The following is a 17233-nucleotide window of genomic DNA, read 5'->3' on the forward strand; positions in this document are numbered from 1 at the left end:
GAGATTGTCGCAGATTATGTTTAAGAACACTTCAGAGTTATCGTGAATTGTGAAAAATTATATATATTCAGGTACACTTCTGAATCAACTTGAATTGTGACCCATTTTGTTCAGGTACACTTCTTAGTTAACCTGAAGACTACATTTGTGTTCTATTTAGATACCTATGTGAACACTGTTTTAATCTAAGCCATATCCAAGGGTCATCTTCTGAATTGACTGAACATTAGATATGATTGAAATTTTTCACAACAGATGTAACATATTCATAGCAATTACTTTAAGTTACATATGTAGGAGTATAATCTAGGTACATATGTACAGAGTAACTCGAACTATAACTTTTACAACTACTATTGTTATAATTTCAGCACTTTACAATTGACACCATACATATTTAAAAAAAATACAACTTAAATCTTACATATGTATAAACAGTACATTATAACTTAACTTACATATGTATAAACAGTACATTACAACTTAAACCTTACATATGTATAAATTGTACATTATAACTTAAACCTTACATATGTATAAACAGTACATTACAACTTAAACCTTACATATGTATAAACAGTACATTATAACTTAAACTTTACAAATGTATAAATAGTACATTATAACTTAAACCTTACATATGTATAAACTGTACATACAACTTAAACCTTACATATGTATAAACTGTACATTACAACTTAAACCTTACATATGTAGAAACTGTACATTATAACTTAAACCTTACATATGTATAAACAGTACATTAAAACTTAAACCTTACATATGTATAAACTGTACATACAATTTAAACCTTACATATGTATAAACTGTACATTACAACTTAAACCTTACATATGTATAAACTGTACATTATAACTTAAACCTTACATATGTATAAACAGTACATTAAAACTTAAACCTTACATATGTATATACTGTACATTACAACTTAAACCTTACATATGTATAAACAGTACATTACAACTTAAACCTTACCTATGTAGAAACAATACATTATAACTTAAACCTTACATATGTATAAACAGTACATTACAACTTAAACCTTACATATGTAGAAACTGTACATTATAACTTAAACTTTACATATGTATAAACAGTACATTATAACAACTAAAACCTTACATATGTAAATACACTTCACAACTGATACCATACATATGTAAATCTACACAACTAAAATTATACATATGTAAATACACCTATTCATAGCTGACACCATACCTATGTAAATACAGCTCTTCACAAAAGCAACCATACATATGTGAACCAAATATCTTATAAAAGGTCAACTCTATTTAGTCTTTTCAAAAGCTGTTGTAAAAAATGTCAGGTGAGGAAACCAAAAATGCTAAGGTGTAACACAGGTAAATTCAAAGGAAAATCACCTGAATCTGGCTGTCTCTCCTGAGCAATACTGATTTCAATATCAAACATTTTTCAATTGTGAGTTATACACAACTGATTTCGGTAGCTCTAGTTGAAGTTGAAATTAACAGACCTATTACAAGAAATTGGTTAATAGATGGGTGGCTTTGGTTGTAAAGGCTGCCCAACAAGAAATTAAAATTAGAATTAACTAATCTATAGACAAGTCAGATAAAAACTAGTGTAGTTAAAAACAATATGCATCAGGTAAGGAAGAAATTATTATGATTTATCTTTATACAGGGACTGTACAAGTCTAGTGAATTATCTAAACCAGTTACATACTCTGGATCCAAACCACCTTACCAATATAATCCAAACTTATCAAAAAATCCACAAGTACCTTCTGTAGTCAAAAACACTAACCAGGACCAGGAACCAGAGCCAGACAGAACAGATCCTAATTATACTATGATATTAATCGTAGCACCTGTGTGTGCCGGTGTAGCCCTGCTAATCGTGGGTTGTATAGTTTTCGTGTATTTTAGGTATAACAACCTTTCATCGTCGTTGTTCCTTCTAAATAGCCATTGTTGTTTGACCTTATTATTTATCATTTTTTCTTTCATTGATGTTGTTTTTCATTTTTATTTGCATATTTAGGGTCTTTACAAAAGCAGCGACTTTTCAGCAGACTTCATAGGCAAAATGGAACCTTACGGAAGTGAACAGCCCGACTTTACAATACTCTTAATCGTGGCCCCTATTTGTGCTTGTGTAGCCCTGTTCGTTGGGGGTGGTATAGTTTGGATAAGGTACCTTAACCATTGTCACGCAAACTCTGCTGCTTTTATTGTTATTTTGTATATTTGTGTCTTTATTTCTTGATGTTGTAATGTTTATATTTTTGTTATTCATTTGCTTTATTTAGGACCTTTACACGACCAGTGACTACTCAGCACCGATTACTTTAGGACCATACATTCGTCAATTACCTCGTCCTATTGCACCTAGTCCAGGAGACACGGACACCGTAGACCAAGCATCACCAAATGTCCCCAATTCCAAAAGTCTGATGATAATTATGATTGTGGCCCCTGTCTGTGCAGGTGTCGCTCTAATCATAATTGGCTGCATTCTCCTTGTCTGGTACATGAGGTAAACATCAGCATGTCAGGCTTTAACACTTATTAATGTTTAAATACCAGTATGATGGTGATCATGTACTAATAAAGTTAGTGACCAACCCATTAATGTTTACATATATTTTAAACATAATGATATAGTCATTCATTAGAATGTATTCATACATTTTGCCTTATAAAGATCTAGGGCTAGTAGCAGTGAAAAAACTGAGACCTGTTAAAGACTGTTTTCATGATTAATATTGATGGTGACCATTTTGAAAGCAAATTAAGACTTGATATACTGGTAATCAATTTGTAAGCTGAAAACCCAGAACTTAAGACAACATCATAGATTGTATAGTAAAACATCTGCTTAATATGTAGACAATTTCCACATCAAATACCTTGACAGTAGAATATTCTTGTAATCAATTAAAAATATAATTGATAATATTTATTGAAATTTCAATTTGGAGCACCTGTCCAAGCAGTCAGATCATTATGTATGTATGTATGCCTTGATCATCCTAGGGTTATTTTCTGATGGATGAACTTCCCCCTGCTTGTCATATTATTGTTGTAATTTTGTTGTGTAATATATCTATGCTGATTTGATGTCAGATTTCTTTAAGAGAATTTTAAAAAGATTGTTTAATGGCAAAAACGTTGAACTTGCAATTTTTGCAGCATCACTTTATAAAGTAGTAGAAAAAGTAATAATAGTAATAAAATAGTAGTAATTCATAAATTTCTAGAGTAGTTATAAATATGTAGCATTTTTTAGAAACTAATATAAGTAAGGGTATATTTTTTGGAGTGTCATGTAGGGTAACTGAATCATTTGAACATTATCATGTATATATTTCAGACGTAAATCTCATCGTAAGAGTAAAACCCCAGAGCCTCTTCTTGGTAAAGTGTTTGTAGACGTACCCCCTCATCCTAGCGATCCAGTAGAATTACGACGCCAACATTACCAAACTCCAGGTATTATACACATATGAATAAAACTTTACACAATTGTTAAATTCTATCTCAGGATGTGTGTGCATAAAATGATATAATCCATGTCCAACATGTTATAGGGGAGATCATTTTTCTTACTTCAATATATTAAAAGTATAGCTGGGCAGAGGATATCCTATTGTGAGTTAACTCATAGTTCTAATTAGTCCCCTACCGACGAAGTCGAAGGGGACTTTAGGTTTGCACTCCGTCCGTCTGTCCATCCGTCAGTCCGGCAAATCAGCTTTCCACACTTTTTTTCTTCGTTCTTGAAGATATTGATGTGATATTTGGCATATAGTTTTAACATGACAAGTTATAGATCAAGTTTGAATTTTGTTCCGGTCTGATGATTTAGTCCAGAGTTATGGACCATATCTAATGTTAGAGTACTATGTTAAACCATATCTCTGTACAAAGGGAGATAATTCATTTTTTAAAAGACATTCTTTGTTAAATTATTTGAAGAATTTTTTGACAGGTTTGTTTGTTATTTAGTACAAACTAATTTTCTGAATGCTATATATATCAAAAAAAATTATGAAGAGAAATCCTTTAATTAGATAATAATCTATTTTTATTAATGTATATATTTCAATACATTACATTGTGTAGATAAAAGTTGTTGACATTTTATAGATAAGTTACAAATCTATATTAGTTTGTGACAAATGAAAGAAAAAAATATTTGGAACTATTAATTATATCTGATTATAATTTGAAATAGATATACACTGTATTACATCATATCTAATTCTAGAGAACTATTAATCATATCTAATGTTTTTTCATCATGCTTATAAGATATTGATTGATAATTGGTATATAGTTTTATCATGACAAGTTACAGATCAAGTTCAAATTTTTGTTTCTGTCTAATAATTTTGTGCAGAGTTATGACCAGTTATGGTCCTTGGACTTGAAAAATTCACTCATATAATCAGTTTTCAACACTGTTTTTAGTCATGCTTGAAGATATTGACATGATATTTACTTTTTGTTTACACCATGACAAGTTATAGAACAAGTTAGCATTTTGTTCCAGTATAATGAATTTTTACCTGGTAGGGGACTATGTATTGCCATGCAATACTCTCAGAATGCTTGTTTAGATTCATTATATAACTGAATGTTGGTTTTTTTTCAATTTATTCAAAATTGAAGTAAGTGATGAACAACATTTTGAATGAATAAAAAAATAAGAAGATGTGGTATGATTGCCAATGAGACAACTCTCAACCAGAAACCAAATGCCATAGAAGTTATCACTGTTCTAAGTGCTTAGGCTAAAAATGTGACAAGTTACTTCTTTCATTTTGAAAATTTAGAAACTAAACAGCATTCGATATTCTTATCTTTATTGATCTTCTAAATAAGATAATAAATATGTTATTAACATTGGATCTTGACCTATAAACACAGAACTTGAGAACTTGTTTGAAAACAGTGTTTCTAAAGGTGACATTTGCATACATGTAGATGTCAATTTCAAGGCAAGTTAGATAAGTAATAAAAAGATTAAATTTTATTACAAAGTCACTTATTTCATTCCTTTCAGTTTTGGAAAGTAACATTGAACACACTGTAAGTTCTGCTGGGCAGGGTTAATAATTCTAGTCTTGGGTGGTTTGTACATAGATTAAAAACATGTAACACAATCAGGTGATTCTTCTTGCAGCCAATAAAAGATCAGTATCTGTTTGAATTGAACTGTAAATATTGAATGATTAAATATGTGTTTATTGATAGGTATGATCAGCCATCCCCCTATACCTGTACATATGTTAGCTGACCACATTGACAACTTAAAGGCCAGTGACAATATGAGATTCTCTCAGGAGTATGAATCTATTGAACCAGGTCAGCAGTTCACATGGGACAATTCTAACTATGAAATCAACAAGCCTAAAAATAGATACGCAAATGTGATAGCATATGACCATTCAAGAGTGATTTTACAACCGATTGATGGTATACCAGGCAGTGATTACATCAATGCTAATTACATGGATGGATATCGTAAACAGAATGCCTATATTGCTACACAGGGTCCATTGCCTGAAACATTTGGAGATTTCTGGAGAGGGGTTTGGGAACAAAGGTCAAACACCATTGTCATGATGACCAAATTAGAAGAAAGGTCAAGGGTAAGTTAACATTATATGAAAAATTGATCATGCAAATATTTATTATGACAATGAAAATTTCTCAAGGGAAATGATTTTCTGCTACATTGATGATATATCTTATTTGTTTTTATATAAGTAATTTGCCTGATTTGTTTTTTGGTTCAAGAAAAGCATTGTCTAACTATTATGAAACTGTTACCATCCAAATGGCGAAAAACTGTGGTAAAGATTTAATGGTTAATAATAATAGATGACCAATTAACTTGATTTCTGAGCAATAACCCTTGTAGTGTTGAAATGTTTTATATTAATTGATATATTATTTACAGATAAAATGTGATCAGTATTGGCCCCATAGAGGTGGAGAAACATATGGCATCATGCAGGTCTTATTAGTGGATGTTACAGAACTGTCAACTTATACCATCAGAACTTTCCATGTTTCTAGGGTGAGTAATCTTAGGTTAACACACTCAGTTTGTGGATGCAATATACTGTATGGAATCAATATTGCTTGACTATATAAGATCCTAAAGAGATTAAATGAGATTAAATATGTTTTAAATTTTGAGATTGTATACTGTCAGAGGAATTTTCTTTATAAGATTAGTGTTAAATCTTTTTTTTTTAAAGAAATCTGAAAAGAAAAAATCCAAAAGAGTCTATCTAGTATGATTTCTTGTTTTATTTAAAGAACTATTAAGAAATGTTTTCGTAAATCACACAATTTATCAATATAGCCAAATTTGGATCAATACATTTATGCATTTCATTTACCATATTAAATGTATGCACCTGCTTCTCAGATGAAATTCTAATCAATATCTTGTAATAAAATGTGTATTAAACTGGGTGACTGTTTCTGTTTATAGTATGGTTATCCAGAGAAACGTGAAGTGAGACAATTCCAGTTCACAGCTTGGCCTGACCACGGTGTTCCAGATCACCCTACACCTTTGTTGATGTTTATGAAACGTGTGAAAGCCTGTAATCCACCTGATGCTGGACCTATGATTGTACATTGCAGGTAAAATTCTCTTTGTCTGGCCTGTCATAGAAACAAGACTTAATTCATGCTGTTTCCAGCTTCTGCAATGTCAACAATTTTGTGATAAGGTTACACAGATGAAATGTATCTCTCTCTCTGTGTTAACAGTTTATTGGATCTTTTCACTCAAGTCTTATTTTATATTATTTCATTTTTTGTACAACAGTTGGACAAGACTCACCAAAACTAGAAAACTAGAAATAGGTTTTGAAATGGAAATTGCAGTAAGAAGTATAAGTTGGTATAATGTTGATACTGTATTTATAAAATGTATACAAGTGTATAGAAAATTTGTATTTCTTTGAACAATTGAATTCGTGGTTCACCTCTATCCATAAAATCCACAAAAATTGGTATCCAACGAATAATAATGAAACCACTGTAAGTGAGTAACGTTTGCTGAAATTTAATGCACAGTTGATTAAAAATCATATTTTCTATTTGAATTAAGTTTCAATGCTTTTTTGAATAAATTGTAGTGCTGGAGTTGGCAGGACTGGAGCATTCATAGTAATAGATGCCATGTTGGAACGTGTAAAACACGAAAAGACTGTTGATATTTATGGTCATGTGACTTGTCTAAGAGCACAGCGTAATTACATGGTACAAACAGAGGACCAGTATATATTCATCCACGATGCTTTATTGGAAGCCGTTACCTGTGGAAATACAGAAATCCCAGCACGTAATTTATCGGCGCATATACAGAAATTATTACAACCAGAACCAGGCGAAACTTCTACAGGGATGGAATTAGAATTTAAGGTAAGACTTCTACGGGGATGGAATTAGAATTTAAAGTAAGACTTCTACGGGGATGGAATTAGAATTTAAGGTAAGACTTCTACGGGGATGGAATTAGAATTTAAGGTAAGACATCTACGGGGATGGAATTAGAATTTAAGGTAAGACATCCACGGGGATGGAATTAGAATTTAAGGTAAGACATCTACGGGATGGAATTAGAATTTAAGGTAAGACTTCTATGGGGATGGAATTAGAATTTAAGGTAAGACTTTTTCGGGGATGGAATTAGAATTTAAGGTAAGACATCTACGGGATGGAATTAGAATTTAAGGTAAGACATCTACGGGGATGGAATTAGAATTTAAGGTAAGACTTCTTCGTGGATGGAATTAGAATTTAAGATAAGACTTCTGCGGGGATGGAATTAGAATTTAAGGTAAGACATCTACGGGATGGAATTAGAATTTAAGGTAAAACTTCTTCGGGGATGGAATTAGAATTTAAGGTAAGACTTCTTCAGGGAAGGAATTAAAATTTAAGGTAAGACTTCTTCGGGAATGGAATTAAAATTGAAGGTAAGACTTTGACAGGGATGAATTTAAAATTTAATAAGACTGTAGTCATGTCATAGAATTATTCCAGGGGAAACTATTTGGAATTTTGAAAGTTCCAATGGGATTTCAAATCTGTTTAGAAAAAGCTATTTATTTTCATGTAACTGAAGTACCATAAAAATTAAAGATTTTCTTGTAAAACTGAATATGTTATCATATTAAAAAATATTTGTTTGACAGAAATGAATTTTGATGAAGTAGATATCTCTGAATCATGTTTTAAAAAAGTGAAAAAATTGCCCCAAAATTGGTAATGATAGATTAACACTTAGTTTGCTAAGTCATAAATTTAATGCCTTTATTTCTTTTAAATGTTCATTAAGTATTAAATTTTATCTTACAGAGATTAGCCAATATGAAAGCCAGTCCTAATCGATTTATAAGTGCCAATCTTCCTGTTAACAAATTCAAGAACAGATTGGTTAATATACTGCCATGTAAGTCAATACAATTTATATTTTATTGGATTATCTCCCTTGGCCCAACAGATTGGTTAATATACTGCCATGTAAGTCAATACAATTTATATTTTATTGGATTATCTCCCTTGGCCCAACAGATTGGTTATTATACTGCCTTGTAAAAGGTTGTCAATAAATCATAGTGAGAAATGTATATTTTGTGAGTTTTATGTATGTGTGAAATTCACTTAATGTCAAGAATTTTATAATGTTTAAATGATGAACAACTCTTGTCATTATAGTCTAAAATAGTACTATCCACTTGCCTGCACCTAAGTTACCTTGATAAGAAAAAAAAAATAATGGCAAAATTGTGGATAATTTATTTTATTATAATATATAAGAATAAAGTTATTATTTCTGTTATTGACAAGAACAAGACAGTTCTGTTCGGAGGATTATCGAACATATTAAAATGTTTGGCAGGGGAATTTCTTGCTTTTTGTTTATAAAACTAATAACAAGATGAGCTGAAGAATGTGGTTTTTTTTGCAGATGAATCCACCAGAGTATCGTTACATCCCATCAGAGGAGTGGATGGATCAGATTATATCAATGCAAGCTTTATAGATGTAAGTAGACTTTATCAAATAAGGAGATGTGATATGATTGTCGATAAGCAACTATTCACCAGAGTCCAAATGAAGTTGATTTAAGCAACGACAGGTCAAGATACAGCCTTCAACACTGAGCAAAACTTGTACTGCATTGTCAGCTTTAAAAGGTCCCGACAAATCAAAATTTTGAAGCAAAGTAAAATCTGCCTTAAATAACTTACTTGTGACAAGTATCATATATTGACTATATGTGTAAGAGGTCAACAGATTGACATGTCTTCCTGCAGCCTTGACTATATGTGTAAGAGGTCCACAGATTGACATGTATTCCTGCAGCATTGACTATATGTGTAAGAGGTCCACAGATTGACATGTCTTCCTGCATCCTTGACTTTATGTGTATGATGTCCATAGATTGACATGTCTTCCTGCAGCGTTGACTATATGTGTAAGAGGTCCATAGATTGATATGTCTTTCTGCAGCCTTGACTATATGTGTAAGAGGTCCATAGATTGACATGTCTTCCTGCAGCCTTGACTATATGTGTAAGAGGTTCCTAGATTGACATGTCTTCCTGCAGCCTTGACTTTATGTGTAAGAGGTCCATAGATTGACATGTCTTCCTGCATCCTTGACTATACGTGTAAGAGGTCCATAGATTGACATGTCTTCCTGCAGCCTGCTACCCTTTGACCTAGTACATTAAAAATTTGCCTTACCATGTCTTACTACAATGCAGGGTATATTCATATCTCATTAACATGTTATAATTCTGTATATATATGTAATATGTGCCACTGAAACATGAGGCATATCAATCAGACAATACAGTCATTGCTGTATCAAAAGTTTTATATTAGATGCTTGGTTATCGATTTGTCCTGAATATGTATGAAATAATTGCCTATGGACATTAACCAAGCAACAATCAATATATGTTGGTAATTGCAAGTTTTGATAGAAGTAACTTAAATATACAAGCTAATTAATGTTTGACTTTAAAGTTGTGCAGAGAAATTTTTACTGTTATAATATAATGAATAAATAAAGACATTTGGACCTTTATTGATTACAGGGTTATAGATACAGACAAGCCTACGTAGCTACACAAGGACCATTGGCAGAGACGGCAGAAGATTTCTGGAGAATGTTATGGGAACATAATTCTACAATCATAGTCATGCTCACTAAGCTCAGAGAAATGGGCAGAGTAAGTTCAAGATTAATTATTTGATAAATAATATCAATTAAGAAAGGAAAAATGCTTTTGTCTTTAAAAAAACATCAAATTTAAAGTTTCTTAACCAAAACGTCGTCACCTGATTGCTGTTGTCTATGAAGAAAAGAATTTACTTTACAGTTTGTTTTCTTAAACTCACATCTCAGGACTTTTTTTCTACAAAAAAAGTTGCCAAAAGTTGCCAAATTCAATTACAGTTACCTCACACTAAATGATATTTTAACAAATATACATAACATTTGGTGAAGTCCCTTTATAGGATTTTTTTTCAAAAAGATCTTATTAAAGTAAAAATGATCTTTAGCGAAACTTTAATGTTTAGCCAAATAACACTTAATCCATATAGAAATTCCTAGAAAAAAGGAGTTAAAAAAATAATACATGAAAAGGATAAATATTGTCCTCTATACAGAATATTAATTGCACTAATAAGTTGATGGAAATTGTGTTCCTTCTATAAACGTTTTCAAAATGATTTAGATGTTCATTTGTTTTATTTCAGGAGAAATGTCATCAGTATTGGCCAAGTGAACGATCAGCGAGATACCAATATTTTGTTGTAGATCCAATGGCAGAATATGATATGCCATCATATATGTTACGAGAATTTAAAGTCACAGATGCCAGGGTAAATGATTTATTCCAATAGGGGTGTTGTAAGTCCAAAGTGTAAAATATTAACTATTCACTAGCAATAGTCAAGAAAGCAACAGGATATTTTATAAACAAAAATGATTCGAACCATGTTGGTTGATGCAGAATCAAATCAGATTTTCCCTTTGCTATTTATGAAATATTAAAAAAAACCAACATTGCAAGACAAATAGTATGTAATGTATAAAAAGAGTATTTTCCCATACACAATAAAAATCACTGATTTTTTGAAAAAAAAAAAAAAAAAAAACTTTTTGTAGTGGAAAATTGAATAAACCACGATAATATTTTGTTATTTTTTTCCTGTAAACCTGCAATATGATAATAAAAAAAAGGCTGAATTAGTTTAGGTGATCTATGTTCTCTTGTACTGATTTTGTTTAGAGATGTTTTACCCAAACTCACACACATTTATTAACAGGATGGTCAGTCCCGTACAATCAGACAGTTCCAGTTCACTGATTGGCCAGAACAAGGCGTACCCAAATCAGGAGAGGGATTCATAGATTTCATAGGACAAGTTCATAAAACAAAAGAACAGTTTGGTCAGGAGGGACCCATTTGTGTTCACTGCAGGTAAGTAACTAATGAACTAATGGATATTGATGTGTGAGAGATTTGATTTCTTTTCAATGGGGGGGGGGGGGGGGGGGGGAGAAGATGCCAATGGAGCAAATGTTAAAATGTTCTATGGAAAGACTTCTCAATCATCAGAAACTGTAGTTCTTTTAAGTTAACAGCCATCAATCATTCCAAATTTTACTTGAAAAAATTCCATTGAAATCATCATGATGGATCTGTGAATTAATACTAGGAAAAAATATAAAAATAAGGGTATGATTGCCAAAGACACAAATATCCACCAGCTTTCAAATGAAGTGGATATAAGCAATTATAGACAACTGTATAGCCTTCAACAATGAGAAAATCCCATACCAAATAGTCTGCTATGAAAGGCCCAGACATGAAATGTTAAACAATTCAATTGAGAAAACTAACAGCCTAATTCATAACAAAACAATTTTAGAAAAAACAAATTTGACAGACATGAACTAACGACAACCACTGAACTACAGGCTCCTGACTGGGGACAGTTTACTATCTTTGTTTTGTTTTTATTTGCCATTTAAATATAGAATCTATTTATAGTTGACTCTCATTATCTCTTATGTTGATTAGACTAAAAAAAAAATTTGAAATAATGGGATTTTTGAGAAATCAGGAGCAAATATAATGTTAATATATCATTGGGACACACACTTAACATTAGATAATAGGTATTTTAAAAAGAAAATCAACTGTATATATATATATGTGAAATATAAAACATTCTGAAAGTAAAGAGCCTGGAATGAGGGAAGTTTTAAGGGTTATTCTTTTAAAATGGATTCCAAAAAACACTTGACATAATTGAATAATTTTGAATTGGTCAAAAGGACATACAACCATAAATGACCGATCTCCAAAAGAGAAAACTTCCTCAATATTCCCACATCTATTTTAATTCAAGATGATTTAATGCAAACATTTAGTATATATGTCTTAAAAAGAAATAATGATTGATTGATTGTTGATTGCTTAATGCCCAATGGCAAATATTTCATCATGTTCAGGATGATTAAAGAGATGACTAACAAGTTAACTTTTCTTTCCTTTCAGTGCTGGAGTTGGACGAACAGGTGTATTTATAACCCTCAGCATTGTGTTAGAGAGAATGAGATATGAGGGTGTTGTTGATATGTTCCAAACCGTTAAAATGTTAAGGACGCAGAGACCTGCCATGGTACAAACTGAGGTATATATTGGAAAACTTTACAAACAAAAATTGTTGTATTGATAGGAATATTAATACCATATTTAAAAAAATATATATACCGGTATATATATTCTGCTTTCTTAGTGCTGTGTAGAAAGAACAATTGAAGGAGTTGTTAGATAATTCATATTTTATCATATTAAAGGTCTTACCTAGAAATTTTTGAAATTTTGTAAACGTATTGAAAATATCATGAGTACTTAAAATATTATGAATACTGTTACTATGTTTTCAGTATTGTAAATTATAATTGCAAAGTAAGGATATTAGCCATAGAGACCTTTTAGTTCATTGCTGAAAATATTAATTTCTAAAAGTAAACGATTTGATTTCTTCTTTGTGAGTTAACTTGACGTACTTTTGTATTGCAGTCTCAATGATACTTACACCTATCTTTTTTTGTATTAACTGATTATTTGTTATATTTCAGGACCAATACCAGTTCTGTTACAGAGCTGCATTAGAATATTTAGGATCATTTGATCATTATGCAACATAGTTTTGACCAGCGATGGAGAAACACAACAGAAACATTAGTGGGACCCAAATAAACAATGGGCAATCCTGGACCTCAGTAGAACATGTTAAACACTTATTTATTTAACATACATTTGTTACGCTTGTAGATTGTTAATGAGTTTCCGTTCTAGCATGTTTGTGAGGATAATTTGCCCAAAATTTTGTACAGGTTGAATTTTGTTTGCTTCAGAGCTATTATTCCTGGTCAAAAGACAACATGTTCAAATGTGGAAACAAAATTCAGTTTTTACACAGGAAAATCTTCTACTTATTCATTTTAAGGAGGAAAGTGCAATACAGTTTTATTGTAAATATGTACTAACATGAAAAAGTGCTTCATACATATATATTAGTGTGAGAATCTTGGTTGTATAAATGTTTGTGAAATCAAGGTCAGATGAATGCTTTAACAGTGAAATCCACTATGATATGATGCATAATTAACGAGAGGAAACAGATCATTTGGACAGTGTGACGACCTATTTGTGCTGCCAAAGAACAATAACTCCGCCCAGATTTGAGGGACGGCATTATTTACATCATGTGATTGTGTTGTTAACATTTTATTATTACTATGATTATGTTGGAGGTGCTCGTGCAGTGTTGTGATAAAAAAGTTCATTGGAAAACTCTGAAAAAAAATGTTTGAAACTTAACTTCTTAAGATTTGATAATTCTTTTTTTGAAATTAGATTGTAACAACTTCTTTGTTAGAAACCAGAAAAAATTACTTTATTTGAATGTAATTTCCACCATGAAGAAAAAGATTGGATAATGTGTTTGATAAAACATTCCAAGCTTATTACATGGTCCTACATCTTAACCTGCAGAGTTATTTTCTCTATATCTCAAAACCATTGAACTATTCAAAGTATTTTTTTTTTTTGAGAATTTTTCATTGAACCTGTGTGTAAGTGTTATTTTGTACATTATTACTTGTACTTCAAAAGTACACTCTATTTATAGATGTTACCATTTACTATGTGTGACAAATCACATAGTTGGGACGGCTGTGGCCAGTAGGTGGTCAGTGGATGGCTGAATTTACATGTTCAGAAGATGTGCAGACAGTTCAGTGAATTAAGGTTGAAAATGCGGGGAATTATCAAATCATTTTGCACACTCATTGGAAATTATTGTCTATGGATAATATCAAAGATTTCTGAAGGGCTTCACTTCAAATTGCTATCAGTCCTTTTTGAGAAAACTAAAGATTTCATGTATTTTTTGTTAAGTGGTACAAATGAAATCAAAGCAAAATTATTTTGAGGAACCATTTATTTAAGGAAGATGGGAAGGAAAAAGGCAACATTATATTGGCCAATTTTTTATATTTTTATTAATGGGGGTCTAATGAAGTGTTGAATATTGTTTGAAATGTTTTCATTTTTTATCTAGTTCAACTTAATTTATGATGAAGGTAATTTACAAAATGTGAGTTGATTATGGCTGTTGAAAGGAAGAAAAGGATAGAGATGGTTTAAAAGGGAGAAAAGAGTAGAGATGGTTTAAAAGGGAGAAACGAGTAGAGATGGTTTAAAAGGGAGATAACTGATCAGATATATGGAATTATCTATATAATGCTACAATGTTGTGAGATGTTATATATATTAATGTCACAATGCAATATCATTCTGTCCTCATTCAAATTTATGTGTTCTCTAAAGTTAACACATTGTGTGTTCTCTAAAGTTTACAGATTGTGTGTTCTCTAAAGTTTGCACATTGTGTTTTCTAATGTTAATACATTGTGTGTTCTCTAAAGTTAACACATTGTGTTTTCTAAAGTTTAAACATTGTGTGATCTCTAAAGATAACACATTGTGTGTTGTCTAAAGTTTACACATTGTGTGTTCTTTAAAGTTAACACTCTAAAGTTTACACATTGTGTGTTCTCTAAAGTTAACACATTGTATTGTCTTCATCTTTCAATTTGATCATTGCAATCCATAAAATGATTGTTATTAAGCTTCCTACAGTTTGTTCAATCTAAGTTGTTGTAAGTAGATTGAAGAACTTTCTGTATATTTAATTAGAGTCAATCTTCCAGGATTCTATATTGTTATTGACTATCTAGATTTATTATAAAAAACAATCATATTTTATCATAGCCTTTTATGAAAATTAAAGCGCTTTCTCTTTGAATTCAATTTTATGTAAATTATTGGAGAATCTCTTGAATAAAAATTTGTGTTTTTTCTGTTTACTTTGATCTAAGGAGACATTTTTTCATACTTCAATAGAAGTTGTATATTTCATAAGCAAGTATTTGCTATTGTACAAAAGCTTAATGTATATATACAATTTGTGTACTTTACGGTGAGTTCAGCATTTAATAGAAATTTGCATAAAATAATAATTTCTTCAATGAAGTATTTAGGAAGGTGAACCAATCTAATAGAAATATGGACTACTAGATACATACATAAAAATTGTATGAGAAAATTCTGTTATGAGCCTGAACACATCAGTTTATCTTGTTATCAATTTGAGTAACATAAGGCACCCCTAACCTGCAACTGAAATGTCATTCATTTTACATGTCAAAATTGTTTCCAGATCATTAAACAAAACATTTCCTATTATGAATATTATCCAATCACCATTTGCACAAAAAAAATAATAGATTGTTCAGCTTTTAAAGTTGTGTGGTTTCTATTAAATGCTGATACTCATTATAATGTGATGAAGATTCTAGTCCATTATAATAGTTGTACTAAATCGCTACTGTTTTTTATTGTGAACGTGGGCCAGAAACATTTCATTATTGACATAAACAAAAGTATTTTAATCATTTTGTTTTCATCATTAATTTTGTGATATTCTTGTATTAGATTCATTTTAAAATAATTACTTCACAAACAAGGAAACAAAACTTGCCAAATTCTTTTTTATAATTTTGTACATCATTTTATTGAAGAAAATCTGTTGAGTTCATTAATGTACCACCGACTCATGCCATTACAGTAATTTCTATAGAATCAGGACTCCATCTTTGTTGTAAGTCCATTGTTGCTAACAGTTTCCCCGTCAACAGGGCTACTTAAAAATGGGTCTCAAACTTAAGACCACTGTGGTCGTGTTGTACAACATCATTCTGAACGTAGGATCATTGATGAAATAAGAACAGATTATGGAAAAAAGCAATTTCTAGATAAAAGTTAGATTGTGGAAGCTTTAGAAAACATTTACATCACAAAAAGTTCAATTTATAAATTTCTTTCGCACAGAATTTTTTTTATAGAGAAAACAATCACCCTTATGTTTAACAGATTTTGCTGTACTTTACAGATAACATTAATATTTTTAAGGTCACTAGTTTGTGAAACTAAAAATATTTTACTAGTATGTTTCCAAAACTCATGTTCTGGTTGAAAAAAAAAAGAACTTTGTATATTTGTTATTTTCCAATTATTGTATCTATTTACACCTTTAAAGAAAACGAAAGAATCAGAACAAAAAGTTTTGATAAGAAAACAATTCGTATGCTAATATGTTAAAAATTTATTTTATTTATTTCCACATAAGTAAATGTTAGAAGAATTCAGTTGTAAGCTTTAATATCATTTTTGTTACATTTCATTTACTGGAATATAATGTTCTTCATCGATCATACAATAGTACTTTAATAAAAGTCATAGTAATGTAATCTTTGTTATTGACTTCTATGAATAAACTGGGAATTTTACCACCATTAATAAGTCCATACTTTAATGTGTAGTAACCTGCTGTTCGTCCACATAACCTTGTCACTCTCACATTTGCCTCTACCTGTGAACTCTTGTTCATACACATAACCTTGTCACTCTCACATTTGCCTCTTCCTGTGAACTCTTGTTCATCCACATAACCTTGTCACTCTCACATTTGCCTCTACCTGTGAACTCATGTTCATCCACATAACCTTGTCACTCTCACATTTGCCTCTA

General features: G+C 31.0%; 1 protein-coding gene and 1 long non-coding RNA gene across 6 annotated transcripts in view; both read left to right on the forward strand.

Moving 5' to 3' along the window:
* Positions 1–16953, forward strand: part of LOC127727252 (tyrosine-protein phosphatase Lar-like) — a 151786-nt gene extending 134833 nt beyond the window's left edge. For all 5 annotated transcript variants that reach the window (XM_052234738.1, XM_052234741.1, XM_052234739.1 and 2 more), the window contains 13 exons: positions 1690–1934; positions 3382–3500; positions 5268–5665; positions 5977–6096; positions 6520–6674; positions 7175–7460; positions 8400–8493; positions 9013–9089; positions 10151–10285; positions 10818–10943; positions 11391–11545; positions 12629–12764; positions 13216–16953. In XM_052234738.1, the coding sequence (XP_052090698.1) occupies positions 1690–1934; positions 3382–3500; positions 5268–5665; positions 5977–6096; positions 6520–6674; positions 7175–7460; positions 8400–8493; positions 9013–9089; positions 10151–10285; positions 10818–10943; positions 11391–11545; positions 12629–12764; positions 13216–13284 (2115 nt within the window). In that variant the 3' untranslated portion in view covers positions 13285–16953. The remainder of the gene's footprint in view (positions 1–1689; positions 1935–3381; positions 3501–5267; positions 5666–5976; positions 6097–6519; positions 6675–7174; positions 7461–8399; positions 8494–9012; positions 9090–10150; positions 10286–10817; positions 10944–11390; positions 11546–12628; positions 12765–13215) is intronic.
* LOC127727255 (uncharacterized) lies at positions 7514–7791 on the forward strand. Its single transcript, XR_007993833.1, has 3 exons — positions 7514–7600; positions 7670–7704; positions 7774–7791. It is a non-coding gene; the product is annotated as an uncharacterized LOC127727255 (long non-coding RNA).
* Positions 16954–17233: the final 280 nt, after the last annotated feature.

The sequence above is a fragment of the Mytilus californianus genome, unplaced genomic scaffold, assembly GCF_021869535.1.
Source record: "Mytilus californianus isolate M0D057914Y unplaced genomic scaffold, xbMytCali1.0.p SCAF_19, whole genome shotgun sequence".
Classification (NCBI taxonomy): domain Eukaryota; kingdom Metazoa; phylum Mollusca; class Bivalvia; order Mytilida; family Mytilidae; genus Mytilus; species Mytilus californianus.